The sequence below is a fragment of the Caloenas nicobarica genome, chromosome 18 (assembly GCF_036013445.1).
Source record: "Caloenas nicobarica isolate bCalNic1 chromosome 18, bCalNic1.hap1, whole genome shotgun sequence".
In the NCBI taxonomy this organism is placed as follows: Eukaryota; Metazoa; Chordata; class Aves; order Columbiformes; family Columbidae; genus Caloenas; species Caloenas nicobarica.
The window spans coordinates 9159893-9177081 of NC_088262.1; the positions used below are offsets into that span (position 1 = coordinate 9159893).

At 52.0% G+C, this 17189-nt stretch overlaps 1 protein-coding gene across 1 annotated transcript in view; it reads right to left on the reverse strand.

Moving 5' to 3' along the window:
• LOC135996164 (heparan sulfate glucosamine 3-O-sulfotransferase 3A1-like) overlaps positions 1–2218 on the reverse strand; it is a 31679-nt gene extending 29461 nt beyond the window's left edge. Inside the window, exon 1 of the mRNA XM_065647937.1 lies at positions 1647–2218. Coding sequence (XP_065504009.1) covers positions 1647–2218 — 572 coding nt within the window. The remainder of the gene's footprint in view (positions 1–1646) is intronic.
• Positions 2219–17189: the final 14971 nt, after the last annotated feature.

Here is a 17189-nt window from a genome sequence, read left to right on the forward strand (position 1 = left end):
CCAGGCACCGTTGCCAGAAGCGGGTCTATCCCACTGCCATCTGCTCCTCAGGGCTTCGAGAGCATCTTTGATAAATGAGCTTTTCTGCATAGCCACCATAAATTTCAGTAGATGCCATCCCAAAGCCACGTGTTTATTTTTCAAAGTCAAGACTTGATTAAAGTTCTTGAGGTTTTTCAGATTCGTTTTTAATGTTTCCTTTCTGATACGGGGTCAGCATGGGGAAATTGGATAAGCACACACTAAAAATATAATTCTGTTGACATCTTCAGCCCACACAAAAGGAAATCTTTCTTCTCGGAGAACCCACACTCTGCTGCCTGCAAAAACCCAGCGTGTTTCTGACACCGGCAGATACACAAGGAAGCTCATCACTTCCACGTGTTAAGACTTTTACATAAACACTCAGACCATCAGTACTATCCTACTCCACATTTCAATACTGTCACGGCAAGCTGAGCCAAAATCATCCTCTCCTCTCTGCTAATAGCTGGGCTTAACACGAAAGTAAAACAAGCTCCGGGGGTACCCGAAATCCTCTCCTTTTTGCTTGTTCATTCAAAAAAGCCACAAACACAGACACACTCTGGGAAAGAGCAGTTTTGCCCTCAGTCTAACCAATCCTTCCCATAGGAATCTGCCAGAAGACGCTCCTCTATGAACTCTAAAACACACACGGAAAACATTTAAGGAGAATCCTGCCCCTTGGCTTTAACGTTTACGGTCTTGTTTTAAAGGGAATACCTTTTATTTAGTTTAATGAAACACTAATTAATTCAAGGAAGAACCCCATTTACCTTTTTGCTCATTTTTTAGACAAGGTGAGTGCATGGGTTGCACTCCGGGAACTGACATTTTTGGTTACTCATTAGCAGGCTGCTGAAACATTTGCACGGGAAATCTGGGGTTTTTTCTCCACATTGAACACAGGAAAGCTGCTTTTAACGGCTGCATCCCCGGGCTGGGAGTTGCGGGAGGTGATGGCACGATGTTTTGCAAGGGAAGGCAGCTGGGGCTCGGCTGGTAGTTAGGATGAGCCACAGGTTTTGCAAAGCCCCTCCACCCAAGAAAAGCCAGGGAGCAGCAAGATGTCGGGGAACCTGTGCTCCTCGGGAGTGGTTGGGGGGTTGGTTAGCTCTGACGCAGTATCCCTGGGTAGTCGCCTGGGCTATGGGGTACCCACTGCTCTTCCCGTTGCCCCCCCCGCTGCAGGGAGGCACCCACGGGGGGACCCCGCACCGGGGCTGGATGTCAGCGGGAGAGGAAGGGTGGGGGATCAGGGGATGGGTGGCGGGGAGCAGGGAGGAGGATCTGGGGGGAGAGCGGGGCTGGCGATTTGGGAGCAGGGATGGGAGAAGGGGTGGAAAGAGGGAAGATGGAGGGGAGAGCGTCTGGGGAATCGGGAAACGGAGACGGGGGCTGGGAGACCTGGGGAGTGAGAAAAGCGTTGGCGAGTGGGTCTGGGGAGCGGGGCCGAAGGGGACCAGCGATGGGGCTCGGGGCAGCGGGGCTGGAGGTCGGGGGGACGCGGCTCCGGGAACGCGGTGGGCGGCGGAGGGGCCGGGCGGCCAGCGGGGGGCACTGCCGGCCCGCCCATGTCCCCGTCCCCGCCGCGGTGCCACCGCCCGCCCCAGCCCGTCCCGTACCTGTACCAGGCGAGTCCCCGCTCGTAGTTGCGGTCGAAGAAATGGGGTTCGGCGCCGACGGCGCGGACGTCGGGGTGCACCCGCAGGAACTCCAGCAGCGCCCGCGTCCCCCCCTTCTTCACGCCGATGATGATGGCCTGAGGCAGCCGCTTGCTGCCCTCGCCCAGCAGCAGCGTCAGGGTGCCGGGCGTGCCCGCCGTGCTGCCCCCGCCGCCGCCCGAGCCGCCGGCCCGGCTCCCACCGCCCCCGGCCGGCACCTCCTCGCCCGGCGCCGCCTCCTGCCGCCGCCGCCGCTGCTTGAGCCGCTGCAGCAGCCGCTTCCGCCGCGCCGCCGCCGCCTGCCAGGGGGGCAGCTCGGCCGAGCCCCCCAGGTACCCGCCGCCACCGCCCTCCTCCTCCTCCGAGGCGGCGCCGGCGGCGATGATGGGTCCGGGCAGGGTCTGGCAGCGGTCGGCCAGGCAATAGAAGACGTAGAGGGACATGAGGAGGGAGCAGAGCATCACCAGGAACTTCTTGAAGATGCTGCGGGGCAGCGGCTCGGCGGCGGGGGCGGCCGCCGCGCTCACGGCCATGCTACCCCGAGGCGGCGGCCGGGCGCCTTGGCCATGCTCCGCGGCCGCCCCCCGGCGCGGCCCCTCCGCGCAGCGCTCAGCGGTGCCGGGGGGCTGCGCGCTGCCGCATCCCCAGCGCGGGGGCCGCGGCGCGGCGGCGCTTCAGGGGGGCATCCCCCAGCGGGGGGGCCGGGAGCCGCCGCCACCGCCCCCGCTGCTGCGCCGGGGCCGGGCGGGGACGCGGGGCCGGGAGCCGCCGGCGCTGGGGGCTCGGTGCGGGGCTCCCACGTGCGGCGCTGGCCGCGGCAAACTTCGGCGGAGACATCGCCGGGCGCGGGGCGGAGCGGGGCGGGCGAGGCGGGGCAACGGCGCGGCGGGGGCGGGGGGCAGAGCCGCCCCCTGCCCGGCCCCGGCACAGCCGCGGGGAAGCCGCTTCCGAGCTCCTTCGGGGGGAGCGGAGGGCGGGGGTGACCCGGGAGCCTGTCCCGGGGGGTGCAGGGATGCCCCGGAGGCTGGCCCGGGAGTAGAGGGGTTCCCGGGAGGCTGACCCAGGGGATGCGAGGATGTCTCGCAAGTCAGAGGAGATCTCAGCTGTCTACGTCTTTTCCCTAGATGCTGACTTACTTTCCAGCCGCCCGCTGGAGCTGCAGTGGGAAATCCACCCCGCTGCCCTCAGACAGGCTCATTCGTGAGCCGAACTCCGCAGGAGTTTTCCTTAAAGCGTGTGCTGCGTGATGAGACCATGATGTCCGTCTGACCGCACTCTGTCCACCTTTCCGTCCCTACACTCAGGTTTTTGAACTACCCGCCCTCCATCTCTCTGGTACCTGAGCACAAATTCCTGATTTGCCTGCCGATCATATCCACCCCTACATACACAAGTACCTTGAACGGAAGAATAGTCCCCCTTCAAACTGGTCAAACCGCTGACCTGGGTGTAAAATATATTTGCAGGCTTACAGCCAACAGTTAGACTAAGCACTGTACTGAATACAGCACGGAAAAAACCCTGAAATCAGACTTTTCCCCACTCGCTTGAGCAAATTACCTCTAGGCTGGCTGCAGAATCTGGCTTGGAGTTGGTAAGAAATATCTACAAACACAACATGATATTGCTCTCAGAATTTGCTCTTCTCCTTTGAGAGTACATAAAATGTGGAAATAGCTATCAGCTTCATGCCTCGGCTGCCTGATTCTAAGGACTTCATTATTTCATTGCCTGTGGGAATGTCCTTTTAATTTGAAATGTTTGTCATAGATTATAGAATTTTTAAACAAACTTGCACATGAAACACTTGACTTAGATCTTTTTTTTCCCCTCTGTTTGGTGTGGACCTAGCTGAGGAATTAAACTTCAACTACTTGGAAATAAAGCTGGTGTATCCACAAATTATTCAATGAAAAGAGGGGGAAAATTGCAATGAATAATAATGAGCCATCTGCAGAGCTGGCTGGCAAATAAAAATGTGTTTCCAAATAGTAAACAGGCCAAAATTAATAACAAATGTTTTTTGCAATGAATTATTTTATTAGATCTTCTCCCAACTTTATTACATTTTTCCTCTCTAAGCAAAGAAACTTATCTTGAATATATGGATTTCCATATCTATACCCAGCCCAGCCACAACACAGCCAGATCACTTTATCTAAAATTAGTGCGCGTAATTCCAACTCGATATGTTTGGTGACTTCAAGAAACTGTAGCGTTTCAGGTATTTCAATGCTTCAACATGTAAGTAGATGCCTGGTGTGATTTACAAAAGGGTATAAGCAGGTTAGGCCCCCAACACCTCTAGGCAACTACTTACATCATTAGGAACCTAAATGCCTTTATAAATCTGCGCTGTGATCCGCAGCTCATTGAAGCCAATGAAAAGACTTTGCTGACATCAATGGGCTTTGGAGTGGGCCCTGCAGAAGGAGCACGATCAATGCAAAGTGATTTGACTTCTTTATGCCAGTTATTATGATACTTTTTTTTTTCCTAGACACTTAGAACAATGCTACATTTTCTGTTTGAATAAATGGTCATTTCAAGCAGGGAAAACAAGAAAAGAGAAGTAAAATCGGTGTGAAATGGTGCAGAGGGATGATGTGTGTGTATCTGCTGTGATAGTATCACAGGACTCACATTTGCTGCTTTTTTTCCTGGAAATATTGGTGAGAATCTCAGCTTCCCTTTAAAAAGTCACCAGTTGCCTAGGGAAAATATGACCAGAGTCTATTTTAAAAGTTTTGGTGTCTAGAAAGCAATAAGCCAAATATATCTGTATTTAAAACAGCCTTACTATATTTAAGGCAATCTTGTGATTTTTTTTCAGAACCTGACTCACTGTTCCTGCCTGCTGGGGCTGAAGGCACCGGGGGCTCCGGCAGCAGAAACAGCTCTCTGAGAAGAGAGGTGTCTGACCTGGTAGAACGGGCAATACAGGGAAATAAAATTGCGGATAGTTTCACCCCTCTGTACCCCATATTGCTGTGGACTCTGCTAGCACAGTTGCAAATACGAGGTTTATTAGCAGACTGGTTTTGTCCTTATTTTTAGATGAGTTTCTCTTAGTACAAAGACTGTTTGGTGAACGCTGTACTATAAAGCTAGAAAAATTGAGCGGCCGACGTCATGACATCCAGTTCTGAGAATTTACACCTCTTATCTGTTCTAGCCCTAATGCCAAAATAACCCTTCTCAGGGATAACATGGGTTTTTTTAATGACCTAGAGGCTTGGAGCAAAAGGTGCTTTGCATTTTACTCAGCCTCTTACACAACTGACTTAATATTTTCAGTGCAGCTTCTTTCTTTTCCCCTTAAATTTATTCCGCGCTGATCAATCTCCCTATTTCGAAGCATTTCGCTACGCCCCATCCCAGATCCCAGCATCCCTTTCCGGCAGCCTGGCAGCAGCGGGGTGCCCCGGGGTGCTGGGATCCCGGGGGGCTCGGGGGGAGCTCCGGTGCCGTGGTGGGTGCAGGGGTGTGCGGTCGCCCTCCCCGGTGGGCTGCAGGCGGGGGCGAGTGCGGCCGTCCCGGCTCACAGCGCTGCATGTCGTGACTCACGGCTCCCTGGCACCGGCCCCGCTGCTGGCGCAGGCTCAGCCCGGGGATGGTCCTGGCAGCTTCTCCTCTGTGGTCCTGTTTGCACTTGTTCCTGACTTTGCTCGGTTGTTCCTTTCTCCTTTTATCTATTTCTGATTTAATTGCTTGTCCTCCTCCTGCTCCCCCCAAGGAATGCTCTGCTGCACAAGGCATTTCTGCTGCTACTTCTGACAGCAAGTGGGACTCTTCTCCCAGCATGGCTGGTGCCGAAATCCTCCTCCACCACCATAACCCTCACCCATTAGTAACGTTTCCTATTCCAAACGGGCTGTTTTTGGATGCCCTTCTTTTGGGGTCCCTTCATGGGGCACCACAGAAAGAGACCTGCTTACCAGGAGACCCCTTTGGCAAACAAGTCTGCAAAAGTTTAAACTCAGCAAGCCAAATCCTCTGACACTTTGGCAAACAAGAGCTGAAGGTTTTGCTTCCACCATCTGATACTTCCAGGTGCTCCCGCACAATCGGGAAAGTGGAAAACACCCAGCTTGGATGCCTCGTGCATGTACAGCCCGCGCCAGCCCCACAGGGACAGCTGTATTTTTTCCCCTTTCCCGCTGACCCGTAGCATAGATGGGATCAGGGGTTAAACTGGGAGTATGGTGGCAAAGGGACTGGGGGAGCCCGAGGCAAGCGCGGCTTAACAAGTGATTATAAGGTCTGAAGGCAAAGGGAACCGCTGCCTGTCAGGAAGCTGTTGCCGAAGAAAACATCCCATTGTAGTGGGGAGGTGGAGTATGGGACAGAGGAGAGAGAACCAGATTGATAACCGAGGGGCGATGTGACCCCGCATGGGCTCCTACAACAAAAGCCCCTTCATCTAAAATGAATCGGAACAATAGCTGATGGGGACAAGCCAGCAGTGCCAAGGATCTGAGAGCTCAAGGAGAGGGAGCAGTCAATGGCGGGTCCTGTTTTACCCAAATCCTCTATTGATCTCGGTAATCTCCTGGGCCTTCCCCCCCTTGAAATCACACAGAAAGTTCAAGGACTTTTTGCCTTTGGATTGTAGGGACATGCATTGTCCTCAAGAGCCAGCGGGACCGACAGCCAGGAGGTGTGGCAGGGGAAGGCTGGTGGGAAATGCCCTGGAGCGGGACCAGGGTGCCAGGGACGAGCTGCTGCCGTCACCTGGGCAGCCCTGGGGTGTCCCCAGCCCCAGACTGGCAGAGGTGGCAGAAGGACCGTGGCTGGTGGCCTCATCCCAGTGCTCTCTGGCTCCTGGGTGGGTTTTGACTCCACCAAACTTTTTCACAGAATCACAGACTGGTTGGGGTTGGAAGGGATCTCTGGAGATCACCCAGTCCAACCCACCTACTAAAGCAGGGTCACCAGAGCAGATCGCACAGGATCACATCCAGGTGGGTTTCGAATGTCTCCAGAGAAGGAGTGTGGGTGGAAGTACAGAGCCTGGTGCAGTGAGGTTCCAGATGAAACCTCCTGTATTATTAAAAAAGGAACTGTGGTCTTTCTCTTAGGGGATCTGCAGAGCCCTCATTAGGCACAGCGTGTGCTCGGGGTGTACAGGGCAGCAGCGGAGCCAAGTGAGCGCTGGGACTGGGAGCTGCATCCCCACAGAGCATCACCGCAGGTATGGGCAGGTGCTGGAGATGTGTGGGAGAGTTGAGTAGAGTCTCCAGTGCTGGGTGTTTTGTTGAAAAAGGTATCCTGAAATATTGAGCCATAGACACTAAAAATGTAGGGATGGGATTTTTTTTTTCTTTTTTTTTTTTTTTGGAAAGGCAAGAGTATCCACAGGAAATATAATCCAGACAAAAAAAAGTTTTGAGGGAGTATTTTCATCCTGCACTCAACCTGACAAAATGATTTGTCCTGTTGCAGAATATGCAATGCCTGCACCCAGGAAGCAAACAGACCTGTGAGCAGAAAGTGGATGAAATCTTAGTCCTAGTTTGGCTGAGGCAGGAGGAAATGTATCTCTGTACCTGACATCTGAACATGGCACGCTGTCCACCTTGTACCTGATACCTCCTGCCCAGCGGGGATGGAGAACAAGTCAACTTCATTAGAGAGCTGGCACAAGATGTGAGGACATCTGGGAGGCCTCGGATCGGGAGCATGAATTAATAAGAACCAGTAAGAGGAGGAGACTGACTGGGATTCAGAGCCCCGACGGGAGCTCGGGGCTGCCCGGCTGCTGTGGGAGGGTTGGGATTTCTGGACCTGCCCTTCCCAGCGTGGCCACCACGCTCAGGGTGATGCATCTGCCACAAAGGTGGCGAGAGCATGGCCTGGAGCTGGGCGCTTCATCGTGTGCAATATACTCTGGGGAGCAAAAGGGCTGATGTTTAAATGATCCCTGTTTGTCCTTCCCTGAGATATATGGGCTGATGATTTATCTGGAGGGTGTCTGCAGCTTGTTAACATCTCAGCCTCCCATGAAAGCAGCTGCATCGGCGTTTGTCAAAGATCGGCATGGGCTACGGACCCTCCAGGGCCAGCAGGACTGATCACACCTCTCTCCGGTTTATTGAATTCACAGCTCCCAGTTGTGGTTTTGGCGGCCTCAGCTAGTGACACCTACTTCACCCAGCAACCTAAGGGGACTGGCCCTGCATCTAGAATAGAATAATAGAATCATTTTGGTTGGAAGAGACCCTCAAGATCACCCAGTCCAACTGTTTCCCCACCCCTGGCACTGCCCCATGTCCCTGAGAACCTCATGTCCGTCTGTCCAACCCCTCCAGGGATGGTGACTCCAGCACTGCCCTGGGCAGCCTGTTCCAGTGCCCCACAGCCCTTTGGGGAAGAAATTGTTCCCAGGATCCAATCTGAACCTCCCCATTTCCTCTCGTCCTATTGCTTGTTACTTGGAGAATGGACCAACACTCCCCGCTGGCTCCAAGCTCCTTTCAGGCAGTTGTAGAGAGCAAGAAGGTCTCCCCTGAGCCTCCTTTTTCTCCAGGCTGAACCCCCCAGTACATGAGATAATAATAACAACGGCGTGAAGCCTTGTCTGCGTGTCGTGCCTCCAGCCCGCGGTGCAGGGTGAGCTGTGCAGCACCCTGAGCAGCAGGTTCGTTAGCTGGGCTGGCAAACTGAGATGATGAACGTCTCCCTGGAGTTCCCAAGGGTCCTCAGTCACTGCAGGCAAATGTTTACAAGAGCTCTCCAAGGGAAACCCATAAACTGCTCCCTGGTACAGCTCTGAGGCTCACTCCAGACAGCTATATTAGCTGGAACATGAAGTAGTTACACTCCTGCTGCTCTTCCAGTGCTTTTGAAACAGATACTTGTCTCTTTTATTACCTTTGTTTGTGTCTCGTTTTATTTGTGCGCTGCGGGCTTCATTGTGCTGGGTTTGATACAGTTGTGACTGGTTACAGGTTGGAACAACAATAAATACCTTCCAGGACTTTTGTGCTTTTTAATATTATTCTCCACTTTAAAAAAAAATGCCAAGCCAGACAATGAGAACAATACAGGGAAAATTAAACCCTAAATCTGCATTTATGGTTCTATATTAAAGGTGCAGGGAAGCCTGATTTCTAACTGTTGACAATTTTTTTTTTTTTCTGTTAACATTGTGCTTTGGGGGAAGGCTTGGCTTTCATGAAGATGTACTCGGTAAGGTTTTCCTGGTTCAGGACAGACAGACCAGCCACAGAAAATGTCCCCAAGGACCAGGCTGGGGACAAGGTGCCCCATTTGTGGAGAGAAGAAGATGCTCATGCACACGTGCTGCTTCACTTCGTTCCTCATGAGAGCCTGTACAAAGCCCTGTCTCTCTCCAAAAGTGTAACCAAAGGGCTCTGAAGTTAAAGGTGGTCTTTTTATTGACTTCATTGGACATCCAGCAATGCTTAGAGAGCACTGAGTGCTGAATCAGGCTCCCGAAGGGCTGGGACAGGGCAGCTGTGCTGGACAGAAGAGCCGGAGACCAAAGGCTGGGTGTAAAGTCCATCAGCTCCTCCCTTCACAGCAGATTTTAAGAAAGAACTTGCCCTTTGTACAGCCATGGTATATGTGGGGCTCCACAGTCGCTGATTCCTGCTCCATGGCTTGCGCTTTCCATGCAATCCCTTTGAAATATCCCGCTCCCTCAGGAGGGCTCAAACCCCACCTGGAAACAGCTGGTTCAGCGCCAGGAGCTGAGCCAGGAGCTCCGCGTTGCTCCCGGGGTGTTTATAACACCCAGAGAACACCGAGCCCTGTGGTGGCACCAGCAGCAGAGAGGGGCAACGATGTACCCCCAGCAAAACAGCATCAGAGCCCGCAACCCCCCGGGGGTGCCGTGGGAAGGGCAGGGCCTTTGGGCCCTCCCCGGGACACCCTGCGCTGCCGCTCTCGCTCCATCCCGGCTGAGCGGAGCTGGTGACAGCTCCAGTTATTGGCTTTGCTGGGCTGAAGAGAGCACTTTAAAAGGAAGCAAAGCAGTAACATAGCTTTAGTTTCTGCTGGAAGGGGGAATGAGAGCTGCACATTCCTGCCTTGTATGGGAAATCTGGCCTGCTTGCATCACCCCAGGAGTTTGGGCTGAATACTGTATTCTCAGCATCCCATCCTCAGGCAGCCCGCGCTCCTGCTAGGCGATGCTAAAACCCGCTGCCAGCTCGGAGGCGGCTGTGCTTCAGCAGCGGGTGAAGTCAGGGCTGGACAACTTGCTGAGGCTTCGAGATAGGGCTGGGCGATGGCCGAGAATCAGTGACAGCCGCACCAAACCCGCCAGAAAAATCCCAGGGTGATAACCTGCCCTGTTGTGCTTTTGGCAGTGTGTTCGCACCCACCTGCTGGTCTGCGCTGGGGTGTTTGTGGGGATTCACATGCATGCACTAGCTCACAGATAAGCCCATCACTGTGCTGGGATGAGGTCTGGATATGGCCAGAGCGGGGTGTGACATGATCCCGAGAGCCATCCCCGCCAGGGACCGCCTGGCTGGCGAGCACGTCCCAGCGCTGGTGGGTTTTGGAAGCAATCCCAGGGCTGAGCTTTGACAACTTGGGAGCACAACATCCCGGTGTCATTTCAGGACTAATTTGCATATACAGCGCAGTGCCGAGTGTGTAATTACTGAGCTGTGCAGGCAGCCAGCAGCTCAGCTGTTTCAAAACATGATCTTTAGTGCTTCAGGAAACATAAGCAGACACCTTTCCCTTGACGCAGTCATGTGTGAAGTTCGGGTAAGAGAAGCAGTGGGGTGGGTGGAGGTCAGACAGGTCCACCCAGCCAGCATCGGTTGTACATGGTCACCTCCTCTACACAGGGCAGAGGGCTGAGACAAGGTCAGGTTTGTCTGAACATGTTGATGGCCAGCAATGGACTTTTTTGGCCTCCGCAGCTGCCACGCACTGGCCAGATTTACATTTCCCAGCCCCCAGATTCCACCTTCCCATCTCTCTATTCCCTTCCTGGCCTCCATGTTCACCCGTGAGCCCTTCCCTCCCTCCTGGGAGCCGTCAGAGGCATCTGCAGCAATATGCTGGGAGGGCTCAGTCACTAATGAGGCAGGAAAAGCTCAGCCTTGAGGTTCCCCTTCATTTTGTGAGCCTGTGTCCCAGCTCAGAAGTATCCAGGTAGATAAAGAAGGGAAAAGTCAAGCTCAGGACCCAGTGTGTGTGTGTGCGCAAAGGGATGTTCTTGTTTGTGCACAGGCATTTGTGTTGCATGCACGTACAGGAGAGCAAACAGAGGTATGGACATGCATATTGTTGTGGGGATATCTGCATGTTTGCATGTGCAAGCTCTATGCATCTGCATGTCATGCATATTTTTCACTGAGGGTTTTGTGTCTTCCTAAGTTTCCCTGTGTGGATGTTCACAGAAAAAGGGCCTCACACATTTTTAAAGACACCTCTATGTCTGGACAGGTGTCCCATGCCAACAGACCGCAGAATCAGTAGTTCCAGAGCCATGATGAAAAATGGCAGAGAAGGCTGAGCATCATCATGCGCCTGTGTCACCACCAGATTAGTTCTCCCACCAGCCCCATTTCCCCACGCCTGTGCTGAACCAGGGAATGGGGAGGGAGGTGACGGACACCCCGTGCTCCCTCCAGCCTGGGGTCAGCTGGAGCATGGGTTATGTTTTCTGCTTGCCTGTTTCTTTGCAGCGGTAGATTTTTTTTTCTCTCCCTCTGCTAATATCAACAAAACCTGCCAGGGCACCTCATCACCGGAGCTCCCCGAGAGCAAACGCGACATACTTGGAGCATGCAGTCAGCTTTTCCAGCCAGTCCGCACGGCCGGCGTAAACTGTCTAAGTACCATCAGAAACCACTTTATAAACTCAGGATGGGGAGGAGATGATTGATAGCTCCACACTGGACATGACACAGCTTCTACACTTCTCTGTATTTATAATATTTGTGTATTGCCCCTACCTCAAAGCTTGACAAGGCTAGTCCCATTCACTTAGAGATATGAATTTGGCACAGCCTGACATAAACTCCATCGCTTCGGGCCACCAAGGGAGAGCCATTGTTATAAACTTTCTCCCCCCGCACCCTGCTTGGCCCCTTTTTTTCCCCCCTTCCAGTCGCATTATTTCTTTACAAGCCAACAAGAACAGAACCAAATGTTTCACATCTGTTCTCGCAGTCCGGCCATTTGCATGAGAATCGCGGTCAGTGTTTCAATGAGCACAGCTCGCTGGCCAGCAATGGGATGGAGCGGCTACCACGGGCCCCTTGTGCTTCTGCCAGATGTCTGGGCTCTGCACAAAAGAGATGGACCTGCGGCATTAACAAATCACCTTCTTTCGGGATCTAATTGCTCTAGAGATATGTCAGGTGATTTTTCTTTCTGGATGGTGTCCTGGAGCTGATCCTCATCCTCGGGTCAGCCCTTTTGAACCTCCTGTTTAAGGGGTTTGGTGAGGGTGGTCTTGTCTTCTGACATCACCTTCATCGAGGGGAGATGGCACCTTTGGCTAAGCTTAAGGCAGAGGTGTTTTTTGTTTAATCAGTAAGTAATGGTAATTTTAATGGTAGATCATCTCCAGTGATACGACACCACAGGGAAAGGTCCTTGAAAATTATGGCCCCATTTCACAGGAAGTACCCAGTAAAAAAAAAAAAAAAAAATTAAAACACCTCCACTAATCATCTCTTTTTTTGTTTGCCAAAAGCATCTTCCTCCCTGCCTGCCCCCCCTGCCCCCCCTGCCCCCTCTCCAGGCCTGTTCGGCTCCTGCCCTGAGCACTAGTGCCAGCGGTGAGACACAGGGCTGTGATTTTTGGAAGCTGCTCGCTCTCTTTCCAGCCGGGCTGGGCATTATGAGCTGCTGGTTGACTGACACAGCGGTGGATGAAAGAGCATGTCAACATAAGTCGGCAAAAATGCCTTGGAAATTGTAGCAGGGAAGTGTAGCAGTTGAAGCCCCTCCATGTCATCCGCATAAACTGCTCTGAGTCTCCTTCCCTGTCTAGCTGACGCTTTTATTAACTCTCCACGCCATGGGATTCTATCAGAAAAATTAATGCGTAAAGAGAAGTTTTTAAGGCATCACAGTCTGCAGGGCCTCTTGGGTTAAGGGCTGTGGTTCTGACTTCCAAGAAGCTCTGTGCACAGCCCTGGCAAGGGCAGCTCAGCCTTGGCGTGGGGGATGTTGGGTGGCTTTGGTGCTTTCAGCACACTTGCGCATCTAAAAGGCTTCAAGGTGGGAGTCACGCTCCAAAATGAAGATTATCCCAGGTGGTAGTTAGTGGGCCTATGCATGAGGCTGTCCTGCCTCAAGATGGAAAGCTGATATCCATGTGCTGGCATCCAAGCCCTGCCTGTGTGTTTCACCGTCGTTCCCAAGCTGGGAATCAGCCCATGGTGACATTTGGGAAAGTCAGGGTGGCCCCACAGGAGCAGGCATCTGCTGGGGTCGTGATCCCCAGCTGTGACATCCTCCTTTGGGCCTGTCCAAGCATTTAACTGTGTTTTGGAGGATTCCCCACCACAAAGGCAACACAGATTGTGTATTGATCCGGCTCCCTTCAGTCAATAGCTACAAACCACCCACAGGCATGGAAAGGTCCTTGCAAGCAGACAGGGCTTCCTGTCCCAACCTGCATGCAAAGGGGAATGAAAAGAGAGTATGCCAAGACAGCAGAGGTGTTTTGGTGGGGGCTGCTGGAGTGTGGCAGCTGTGGACAGTGGCAGGACCATCCTGGCGTGTCCCTCAGCTGTGCCCTTCACTCTCGGCTGGGCCACCGCTGTGATTCACGCTGACCTTCAGGGAATGAGTATTTTTTCAGGCTGCTGCCTCATGGGCCAAGGGGCTGGAATGCACCAGGGGAATCCCTTTGAAGCTGACGTTTCCCAGCGAGCCACGTTTTCTGCCTTTCATTTGAGAAGTGCAGAAAGGCTCATCTGTGCCGCCGGTGCCTGGGACTGTCCTCAGCCCAGGTGCAAAACGCTGCCAGCTCCCAAGGCTCATGTGCACAGTCAGCTGGGCACAAATTATAGCATCGAGCTCATGGGACAGTCTCTGTCTGGTCTGGTTTGCATCTCTGCTTACAGCAATACCACAGGACTGAAGTTTCTCAGTGTAGCTGCCCTGGGGTGGTGCTTGAAAGGCTATGGGCAGGTAAACGGCAGCACGAAAGCAAGTCCCTGGGACATCTAGAAGACCAATATGGAGAAGACAGAAACATGCATTTCCACTAGAGTCTTCCAGCTCAAGAGCTTTTGCTGTTTGAGCTCTGTGGTCCCACATGGCAATTCAGAATCTGTTTTGTCACATTGCAGCTTGGGCGTTTGGAGAGAGGAGGCTGTGGGTGATGAGTCTGCAGCTGTCATGGGGTATTCACCTCCCTCTGTACAACTGCTGGAAACACCCTGGGCATTGCACCTGCCTTGCTGAGAAAACAGCTCCATTCCTCCACCTGCCCCAGTCCTTTCCCTTGCAGATGGTTTGAATTTTGGAAGTCCACCTTGTCTTAAAACAAAAGTAGTGGGAGCAGCTACAAGACTCATCTGCTCCATTTCCATGCTGATGGTGATGCCTTAGATGGCCTCCTGGTACCTAAACTCCCCTCTCTTGAGCATCCAGTGAGAGTAGGTAAGATATTGTTGAATATCATGATAAGGTTTGTATTTCTGTTTAAAGAAAATAAATAAGGAAGGTTCATTGTAACTGATGCTGTCTGGAAGCAGGAAAGAGGATGTGCAGTATATACTTGTGAGCACAAGAGGGAGAGCAAGGAAGGAAGAGAGAGGAGGGACAGGAACGAAGGAAGTAGACTTGATACCTGTTTGTAAACTAGGTCAAGATTAATAATGATTTGGATAGTCCTGGATCTGGTCCCAGTTCTACAGGTTTTGCAAAGGCATGTAAAGAAAAGACAATTCCTGCCTGGAAGAAGGAGCAGTCGATGGCTCCGCTCCGGCGGTGATTTACACAGTCCTTACTTTACACATGCCGGGAGCCCAGTTTCCACCCGCATAAACCTCACCACATGAGTGAGGATTTGTAGGCTCCGGGCTCAGCAGGTTAAGTCAAGGCTCTGGTTTAATCCTACTTATGACAGTCAAGGCAAGTCTTACCCACAGAAAAAAAAAAAAAAACAACCCTGTCTTATGAACTGACTATTTTTATTTCAGTACTTCATATATTATCTACTTTACTCTGCCATTCCCTTTCATTGCTGTATCCAAGCAGACATGAAAATGATTGCTCCAATGGTTTAACTGCTTTAACAGCAGTGATATAAAAGAGAAGAAAAAATTGAATGCCGGGGTTGGTATTTTGCAAGACCAACTCAGCGTTTGCGCCCTGGACACAAGTTGCTTTAAGGTAACTGAGCAGAAAGTCTTGCAAAAATCCTCTAGAAAAGAGAGAGCGATGGTGCAAACTTGACTGGTGTCTGCCAGTGACATGGGGCTGGTGTGGGGCAGCGCCGGGCAGGACTCCCCGGCAGAAATGCAGTCCCACAGCAGCATTCCACGGGCAGCAGAGTGCTGGAGAGCCTGATGAGAGGGTTTGAGAGCTATTTAGCAGCACTGAATTGGGACTTGAAGCAGAATTAATTGAGCTCAAATTGCATCCTCCTAGCAATCCGCTAATCTGCTCCAGCAGGAGGATAATGACAGCTCAAGAAACCAGCTTCAAAAATCGAAACTTGCCGAGTTTTAATAAAGGAGCTACTTAAAAAGAGGATTAATACTTGCATATAAAATATCGCCATACCAAGACTTATGTTCATATGGGAGTCTTTTGCCTCCAAATGGAAGGGGGATCTCAGGAGAATTTGTGAACTACATGCACTCGCACACACACACACACGATTATGTGCCCAAAGGCACACAGAACCAAGCTGCCGTCATGTCCCCAAATTACTTTTCTTAAACCGTGTTTATTAGTCCTAGGCAGTTCTTAGCATGCAGGAACTTTAATAAAAGCTCCTTTCAAGCAAAGACCTCAAAATTCTCTGCAAACAGCAACAAATCAAGTGTCACGTCATCCCTGGTGACACGGGGACAGCACTGCAGCCTCTGGGAAATAAGAGGCATGTGGCACATACATGGCAGAGCTGGCAGCAGAGGCCGAAAGTCTTTTTGATTCCTGCACCCTCTCCCACTTCATTTCATTTCTCCCAGTTTCTTAGATCTCTTTCACTGAGAACCAGCTGAGAAAATGGGATTTTTGCTCTGATTGCAGTAGCAGCCCTTTGGGAAAATGTCCTGTTCACAGTGTCCGTGTGTGACATGATGGGGTTTCAGGATTGCTGTTCAATCCAATAGCAAATGGGTTGGATTTCTGGAAAATATTCCCCTACCCTCCTCACTCCATCGTTCCTGTTTGGGTGAAAACACCAGTGGCCTTAATGCCAAATGACTCCCTTGGCGCTTCTCCTGCACCTCAGAGCAGCGTCCATCTCCGCAGGCGTTACCTCATTCCCTAACATCTCCCTCTTTGCTCACATTTCTGTATGAATCTAATAAGACAGAGAAGAAGCTCTCCACAAAGTCTTATCCATCATCCTAAATTTACATTTCATTAGTGTAGGTACTCACAGCAAAACAAATAAACCATAGCGGGTTGTTCTCTCTGTTGCTGTCAATAATATTGTCATTGTCACCGACCCAATTAGAAGCATTTGTCGGTGTTCAGTAATAAGCTCAGAGCCGGCGCTGAGGTCTCTGTTTTTCACCAGGTGGCTCATAGGCTGCTATGAAATATTTATGAATGATCTTGGATGACATCTGTTTGCTATTTTGCTGGTGATGTTCCCAGCGAGCGGCCAGCCTGGGGAGCACATGCTGGTCCTGGCAGCATGGGCATCAGGTGAGCCCTCGCTGGTGGATCAACCGGAAAATAAACAAAACCAGGGCTTGGCTGCTCCATCCCAGAGCAGGTCCCAGTTGCTGCATCGGATCACGGCCTCGGGCTGGTCCAGGGACGTGTGGCTGGAGAAGCATCACCTGGGATGTTGCGTCTGAGGCTCAGGAGACAGCGCTGGGGATGCTCCAGCCCAGCCCAGGGCCGGTTTCCTTCACAGCAACGTGCTTTTGACTGGTTCTGCTTCTGGTTGTGTGTGAGATGTGTCTCTTCCCTGGACAGTTGTTGAGGAGGGAAAGCTTTATCTAAGAAGAAAATACTTGAAAGATGAACTATTTCAGATTTGGCCAATGTGCTGAAATACTGTGTCTGAGCACCAAAACATTTGGGCCAGCAATGAGAGTTACGCTGCCAGCACAAATTTTTTCCTGTTGTATTTATATCGTATCGGGAGTCTGAGTGCAGCTCATTTCCCAAAGCTCTTGATACCACCGGCACTTTCTCCTGAGACCCCGTCCACACCTCCTGAGCCTCCAGCCCACCCCTAAACAGTCTCTGAGGTTGCACTGGAGCTGTCAGGAGCAATACTCATTAGGAGAGGAGTTAACAACAGAGGTCTGTGTTCCCAATCTGACGTGCTGGTGACACTTTGAGGGAGGTGTTAGCTTGTCA